Source organism: Barbus barbus, assembly GCF_936440315.1.
Source record: "Barbus barbus genome assembly, chromosome: 2".
Classification (NCBI taxonomy): Eukaryota; Metazoa; Chordata; class Actinopteri; order Cypriniformes; family Cyprinidae; genus Barbus; species Barbus barbus.
In genome coordinates, this window is record NC_136730.1 from 13,923,670 (window position 1) to 13,932,532 (window position 8,863).

Here is an 8,863-nt window from a genome sequence, read left to right on the forward strand (position 1 = left end):
TGAGCTTGTAGTCATGCGCCAGATGCACAGTTTGCAAGAGTGTTGTTAATCTGGTTTGTTTGGTGGCTCCTTCTAAAGTCTTGCTGTCTTTATTGTCTTGGTTACAGTTCTTTGAAAGTGTAATAATAACAGTGTATAAGAAGAGGTTATTTAGTGTGATGTGTTCTATATGTTTGTGTCCTGGAGCAGTTCTGGTGGTGGCTGTCTCAGTAGTGCTGTAGTGTGACTCAGTGCTGTTGAGGCGGTGATGCTGTCACTTCTCACTTTCTGTCAGCATGCGTGGGCGCGCGCGCCCGGTGACTCATCCCTGCTTTTCACCGTGTGCGTGTTCGTGAGCGAATGAGTGGGCAGGTTATGTGGGTAAACCTTACTGTCCTGCCTCTACTCGCATTCATTAGTTGTGATTCATCCAAATTACCAGCAGGATGCGCAATTTCTCACTTATTAGAAGAGTGGGTGAATTCATTCTTTTTGGTACATCAATTTCAGTGTTTTCCTTCTGTCTAATAACCAGGTGAACTCCATTAACCACTGTCCACCAACCTTTTATTTATCTCTCTTGTGTGCGTGTATCTGTTTGAGACAACATTGGCAAGAGTTAACATTGTTGCTGAGGTAAGTATTGAGTGTTTACCTTAGGACGGGTTTGTTTAGTGTTTTATCATGTTTAACCCTTTAACTATCAATGGACATCACTTTTCTTTGGTGATTTTTAGCGGTTTTTGTCGTTTAGTGCCACTCAGTTCGCAATAAATGATTATTTGATGCTGCCAATCATTCAATCACACTGATGCATTTTTTCTTTTCATGGTGAATCATGACGACCATGTGACACAGGGCAGAAAAATTATTGTAATGGGTAGCCTATATCTACGAGCTACATTTAATAAGTTAATGACTTTTTTAAAGTGAAACTAAGATATGAGGTTTGAAAGGCAAGTCATATGGACACTATAACTAATATTAATTGTTAATTATGTTACAGTATTAGTAGTACTAGTAGTAGTAGTTCTAGTAGTCAGAGCTTATGTAATCAGATTCCAAAAATTAAGTACTTGTAATTAGATTTAAATACTTTTACATGATTACATATTATTTATACAATAGCTATACATTTTTCATTGTTTAAATTTTCCTTTATAAAATAGCCTACCGCTTACACTTCTTCCAGTTTTGTGGACATTCACACAGAGGTCAGTCATTAGTCAGGTGGCTACACAGCATTTGACCACTGGATTTACAAAAATCATTTCATCATTTCAACATTGCATCAACTACTGACGAACACACTAGTTCTTATTTGAATTATCACTCTGTAGGTTATTTAACCATGTGTTTCTATGGAAGGTGTTTGTCTCAAATTCACAAACTCACAAATTCACAATCGTTTTTGTCATCTAATCCTCTTTCAAATAATATAATTATTTGAAGTACCCCTGAGATTTTAAAATAAATATTTTAATAATTAAATATCACATTTGCTTGTTCATGGTTGTCTGACGTTGGTTATGGCCACATGACATGCAGGTAAACAAATAATATATACACTACCCTCCAAAAGTTTGGAAACGCTCTAGAAAAGTGGGATTTTGGACAATATTGGCATGAATCCTTTTTAATTTGTGATCATTTTGCACTAATAAGGGACACCACAAACTACAAAAACATTTTATTTTATAAACAGTTAATACATAGAAAAAACTTACATTTCGATTCATCAAAATATCCACCATTAGCAGCTATTACAGCTCTGCATAATCTGGGCATCCGAGCTGTCAGTTTATTCAAACATTGACTTGATATATTACTCCAAGCCTCCTGAAGGATTGCCAAAGATGATTCACACTGGTTGGACACTTCTTACGGACATCACGGTCCAGTTCCTCCCATAGTAGCTCAATTGGGTTGAGGTCAGGTGATTGGGGAGGCCATTTGACAGACATGATGCCAGCTGACTGTTGCCTCTCCAAATAGGATTTGCTTGGAAGTGTGCTTGGGGTCATTGATAAGGATTTATGCTGATATCGTCCAAAACCACACCTTGCCAGGGGTGTTTCCAAACTTTTTGAGGGCAGTGTGTAGGCTATATATATAAGCTTTTCAGTTCCTTCACAAACCCTTTCGGAAACAGTGATGTAATAATAAAGTTTAATTCACTTCATGTTGTTAATAGCAATGAATGGAAAACATTTTCTTACTCTTTGTATTTTTATCAATGTGGTACAAGATGATCCTATTTAAATCAATGTGATAAAAGCAATCTAAAAGTAGTCTGACTATATTACTTAAAATGTACAATGTAACAGATTACGTTACTAACTACAATTTTTGTCATGTAATTTGGAATAAGTAATGATTACAATTTGTAAGTAATCTACCCAGCTTTGCTAGTAGTAGTAGGCCTAGTATTTGTCTATCATATATACAGTTTTACTTGTTACAGTTATTCTTATTATAATCTTTTTATCTTAATATAATGAACTTTTGTCTGCTTCCAACAAATTCAATGTCAATGCTGAATTCCAGGTATTAACATGTAGGCTAATAATTAATTTGAAGTTTTCTTGAAGTATCTTACAGCAAATCAATATATATAATTATGTGGATATTGTTGTTAGAAATTATCAATAGGTCCTAACCGTAAAGAAACTAAATTGCATTGATGATAATTGATTGCTTCTTTTAGAGAATGGGTTATAATGTCACAAAGATCAGTGAGGTAGGCTACACATTAGGCTAATTCAATGTAAAGATCGGTTACACTTTATTTAAGGTGTTCTTGTTACAGTGTGATTATACATTTAAGTACTGAGTAATATTAATTAATTATATGTACTTATAGTTAGGGTTTGGCTTATTGTTACTTGCATGTAATTATGCATAATTGAATGTTATTACAATAGTAACGTGTAACAAGGACACCTTAAAATAAACTGTCACCAAAAGATCAATAAAAGTATTCTTTATTGAAAATAGGCTTTAATAAAACTGTTTTTGTTGTTCAACGTAAGCGACTAACACATATTTAGTATAGCCTATGTAGCCATCACTTAAATCGAAAAAAGCAAATAGTTTGATAGAGATTCGAAAATCTTAAAGTGTTTTTGAGTCCCACCATTAATCGATTATGATTTTATAGAAATGAACATAACTTAAGTAGTAACTACATTCTGCTAAAACAATAATAGGCTACATTTTCTACAGCAGGCGCTTCGATCACCCCTTCAAAAAGGTGCGAATTAACCATCACCTCACAGCATGGGCTCTGCAAGGTCTCTGGCGTTCAGATCCCACACTCACCGTGATCCTGACAGCGCGCGTTACGTAAAACGGAACGGCTCAATAATTCATACCCAAGCCTTTTAAAGCTGAGCCGCCTTCAAACGATGACCTGTACCGTTTGAGTCTGTCCTTCCCCCTCACACACACACACACACACACACACGCACACGCCAGATAAAGACACCAAACAACCATAGACCGTGATTGAGTTTGCTGAATTTTATTTGACAATGTATTCTCCTCGTGTTGTTGTTGTTTTTCTTCTCACTCACTCTCTTTTTGTTTCAGTATGGTCATATTTACAGTAATAAAAAATAAATCATTTTTAGGAAGGATTACATTCCACACTTACATTGCAACGTGTAGCATGTTCCTTTCATAAAGTGCATCGTACTTGTCAGATTTCAGTTCACAATACAAAGAGAAACAAACAAAGCAAGAAAATGATCAACAACGATTACATCACAGTGTCAGAGCACCCATCCACATCTCTGACCGCTTGCTAATAAGGGCCACGTAATTGTGCTGACAGTTTACCTACACAAAAACATTCCTTTAGCTCTATAGATGATTGCAAAGGTGATTGTAGATCATAGTGAGACTTCATCAGTAACGCACAGAGATTTGGATTTCAGAGAATGGGCAACATTTGGGTGCAGTGGTTACATAACCCCAGAAGCTCTTCTAAAGGCTTGTCTCTCTCCCCTCCCTTATTTGAGGAAGGCGCCTTCTCACTCTAGCTGTAGCTGTAGCTGTTGATGGGAAACACAGACTCCTGCTTAATGGTCCAGAAAACGGATTTCAAGTACCCTAGATAAATGTAACATTTCATGCTCTTCAAGGTTATTTTTAGCAGGGCCAGATTTAGTGGTAATAGAGCTTCCACGCGGTTAGGTGCCGTCATTCAGACGACCTCTCTCCATTTAGGTACGCCAGCACTGACGTCACGACAGAAGACTAGGCTGGTCTCACGCTAGATTTTTCTTCTTTGTAACTCTCAAAAAGAAGCCTCCGTCGCCTGCACTGTAGCTCCAGAGGAATGCAGTCATCTTATATTTTGTCCACTACTGACTGAAGAGATGTGTAATTCTAGATGGCTGGCTGCCTGGCGTACTTCAATTCTGTGATGATATCTATGGTGTTAGTAATTAGATAGGTCACTTTTGAGCATGAGGCTGGGGGTGGACCATCTGTCTGTAGTCTGGCACACAAAAGGGCTGTCCCAGTCCAACAGAACGCTAAAAAGAGGACTGCATTGCTCTGCTGGTAGCCGTAGTGGGCTCCATTGTCCAAGAGAGAGGGTGGCATCCAGCCGGTCCCTTGGCATAGAACATGCGCTCCACCTGGTTCTCTGGGTCTGTTTTTGAGCTTTAACTTTTAGACCCAACTATTCAAACTAGCCGCTACTAAACAAATTATATCCTATCTGTGTTCAGTAGTCAAGCTGCGTAGATGTCGACTATCTGGACACCAAGCTGTGCTTCGACTGCTGCAAATTTGAAGGTGAAACGGTACTGTCAACACAGTCAGGTGATGTTGCAAATCATAATCCTTGTTTTTACTGATCTGATAAATGCATGAAATTAATAAGACACTAGTAAGTGAAATTATGGCACTTTCTGCCTTGCCAACACTTTTTTTGATCATTTGTTGTTGTTGTTGTTTAAGTTTTTTTGTTTTGTTTTTGTTTTTGCTTTTTCTAGGAAACCATCAATAAGAATACAGGTACAGAACACACACACATATACACGCACACACACACACACCAAAACAACATCATAAAACTCATGCCCTGATATGTATAAAAATAGACGTTTCCATACAGCATTGCATAAGAAAAATAACCGCTGCACCCCTGAACGAACTGAATCTATGGCATCCCATTCAGTACACTGTAGTGAAGATACATTACATAACAGTAGAGATTTGCTGAAAAACACTGATATTTGCCAAGTATTGTGTATTATGTGGGGTTGGTTATTTTTTATAAGTGGGCACAGTGTGACAGGTCACTGAACCCCACTCCTGACATAAGTGAGTGGTATATAAACAAATGGTTCTCTCACTTTCACTCACGCAACCACAAACAATTAGGCGTATAACACAATCGTGCAAAAAAAAAAAAAAAAAAAGACTGGAGAATTGTTCCACAGTGTCCAGACTGTGAAATAACTCCAGGTAAAAGTCCATCAGGTTTCGTACAGGTCACTAAGAGTATTGAGGTTAGTCAGAGGGCACCTGGATAGGCTCTCAAGGCCAACTTTGAATACTTGTACTACAATGTGAAAGCACATCTTAGAAAACAGTACAATTGATTTAAAGAGTTGAAACACCCTGGTCTCACTAACCTATTCTCAGTCTGTTTTTTAATCATGTTCAAGTCAGGAAGTAAAATTAGCTCTGTTAATGGCCTCATTGTGATTGTAGCTCTATCAATGAACGGTACACGTTAATTCATTATTGCAGAAGAGAAAAGGTAAGGCCTAAATTAGGATATTTTGCCACAAATGAGGGGTTGTCAAAGAAGAGCTGTGACATTCATACCCCCCTCAAAAACACAAGGCTTTGTTACGGTCATATTTCAAGCTCAACAAATATCTATACATATAAAATATTACGAGAACTAATCCTTTAACTTTTAGTGATGATTCTTTTGCGCCATTTGGAAAGGCATAGTGTTTCTCGGTTTTGTCCTTTGAGTTTCTTCTCTGTGCGTGTGTGTTTTTGTTTTTGTTTTTTCAGTTGTCGCATAGTATAAATCCAATTCGGCAGATTTAATGTGTTTTTAAATCTTGCATGCTATTTCAAGGTCCTTTTGGCTGAATCTTAACTCGAGTCCCTTCTGTTCCATTTTGGCATAGTTATCTGATCTTTTTAATAAGCCTTCGTGCAGATCTATTTACACACAAGCCTGCCCCTAACATTGATCCCTGATCTGGTGGACTAATTGTACATTCTACACACTCAATTATATCTGATAATCACCGGGATCATTTTTCTGTAAACCCAGAAGTACTTGTCTTATTTAAGCGTTCAGGTCTCAGTTGGCCTTACGCAAAATTGACTTGAACGATGTTGCCTGATGTCGAATTTAAAGCGTTGTGGCATTTCTGAATGCAAAAAACACCTCATTTTGCATTCAGACCTTCATTAACCCTACCATTTCGCACCAACACCAAGACGTGTGCTCAGTGGATTCCAGAGACCAAAAATGTGCGAAAATATGATTTTCCTTACAACTTCGTGGCAGAAGATATTTCAATGTCATTAGGGACGTTAGACAATAAACCAGTTCAGCATGTCTAAACAAATTGGCTTTTCCGAGGGATTATATATATTTATGAAATTCCACTGCCAGTGATGTGTAGCAACAAATAATCACGTTAAAATGAAAAGAGGTCTTTTTTTCCTTGCACCATAATTTCAGTTTCTAAAAAAAAAAGTAATTTGATAAAATTGGCTGTAAAGTGACATATGCCAGAAGCTCTATAATTTTCGCTCACGGGACTGTGTTTTCTCTCTGTTATTCATACATTTTTAAGTGAACACAGATTTAAGTGTTACAGGCAGGGAATAGGGAATAGCTTCATTGTACCTGCCGCTGTCCGTGGTGCTAAAAGAATTCCTTATAGCATGAACGTACACAAAAGCTGTCTACAGTTTACAGCTTTCTATACACGTGTCAGGTCAGATTTGTAATCATTTTTGCTGTTAATGGTGGGTTTTTTTTGTTTTTTTTTAGATAAACAGTATATCTATTTGTGTCACTGGGTTTGAACTACGCATTTTAGAATATCCAGATTATTCTGATCATGTTCAGTTTGAATGGTCTCACGTCTGGTATAATTTGAAATTGAGGTCTACTATGCATTAAAGACATCTAATTATACTTTGCAGGTTGACCTCTTGGATCGCAACACCTACTGCACAACCAGCAACATTTGACTGGGATCCCATCAAGGGAGGACATCATATCATTAACACTGACACAGTACAGACTAATTATGTGAGTCCAACCTATACATCACTCGATGTCCTTGGCCGCAGGGAGAAGTTGGACGGCACGCATCCGCAGCAGGCTAGCCACAGGGATTTCTGGATGTCCGGATTTCTGTAAGCGTATATGATTGGGTTTATGACCGAGTTGCATGTCGCCGGCAGCACTGTTGCGTACGTGTAGATCATTGGGTAGCTGGAGTCTGCCACAATCGAATACATGGCGAAGGGCATCCAACATGCGGCAAAGGTACAGAGGATGACAGAGAGCGTGGATACACCTTTTGTGGTGGAAATGGCCATGAACTGGTGCTGGACAGCGATTTGCTGTGCATGGCGGAAGGCAATCTTACAGATCTGTAGGTAAAGCTGCATCATGAGGGCAAACACCAGCAAGAACGTCACAGCAAGCACCACGGCATTGTTCTTGGTGACCGGCCGGCAGATACTGCAGCTGGCCTCGTCTCGGAGGCAGTTCCAGCCGAGCACTGGAAGTAGGCCCAGGGTGATGCACACCAGCCAAATGAGAACCACCATGACATAGGTGAATGTCACCGTGCGTTCCGTGTGGTAGGTCAGAGCGTTGTAGAGGGACAAGTAGCGATCCACAGTGATGGCCAGGATGTTGAGCACAGATGCGGAGAAGGCGGCGATCAGCAAGCCGACGGAGATCAGAGTCACAAACTCCGTGTTCAGCATATAGATGAAGACGAAGTTGAGAATGAGGCCGAGTCCCGCGAGCAGGTCCGCGAACGCGAGGCTCCCTATCAGAATGAACATGGGGGCTCTCAAGGTGGGCGTGTAGAACAGGATGGCGATCACGATTGCATTCTCGCAGGAGATGAGCGTGCCCGTCACGCACAGCGCAATGTCCCACGGGCTAACGGGAAGCGGCCTCAGCTCTGCAGTTCGCACCGGTGATGAGTTCCGCACATCCAGGAGATTCCACGTGCCCGCCGTGGAGAGGGAAGAGGTGTTTTGAAGTTGGTTGTTCATTGCTGCTGCAAGAGAGTGAATCATAGCTGATGGTGGGGGGAGGGGGAGGGAGGGGGTGAAAGAGAGAGAGAGGGGTGCGGTAGTGAAGATAAGAGAGAATGTGTATGTCAGTGGAAAGGCAGTGGGAATAGCATATCTGTCAAAAGAAGTAAGCCTGAAGCCCCCGAACATGATGAAACAGTATCTTATTAATAGGCAGTCAAGAATTAAATTATTAGGCTAAGTAGGATATGTGTTTACAAATTTTGTCATTAGCTAGAATGTTCAGATTTCATCATTACAGCTGGCAAAGTGTTGATTTGTAGTTAATTGGAAACGGAATAGTCCTCCAGCACTTAATAATCACGTTTGGAAGCAGCGAAGCAATGTAGTAAATTGTATCCAGACGAGCTGTAAATGTACAATATTTCGCTTACTTTGCTGCTGCATGTGCATTTCTTCGCAAAAAGGCTATTAATCAAGCAGCCGTCCCGACAAAACGCACGCACTTCACTTTGTTTCTATTTTTAGTAATTGTCTAAAAATAAGACGCGCCACCTCAGTGCACGGGTCTCTTATGAAGGCATCGTGTATATGCTTCCAGAATCCA

At 39.7% G+C, this 8,863-nt stretch overlaps 1 protein-coding gene across 1 annotated transcript; it reads right to left on the minus strand.

The window, feature by feature from the left end:
* Positions 1 to 7,299: 7,299 nt before the first annotated feature.
* Positions 7,300 to 8,298, minus strand: LOC306886047 (G-protein coupled receptor 12-like; the record flags this gene model as incomplete). The annotated part of the gene is made up of 1 exon (XM_079442905.1): positions 7,300 to 8,298. The coding sequence occupies one exon, from the start codon at positions 8,296 to 8,298 to the stop codon at positions 7,300 to 7,302; it is 999 nt and encodes a 332-aa protein (XP_079299031.1).
* Between the last annotated feature and the right edge of the window lie 565 nt (positions 8,299 to 8,863).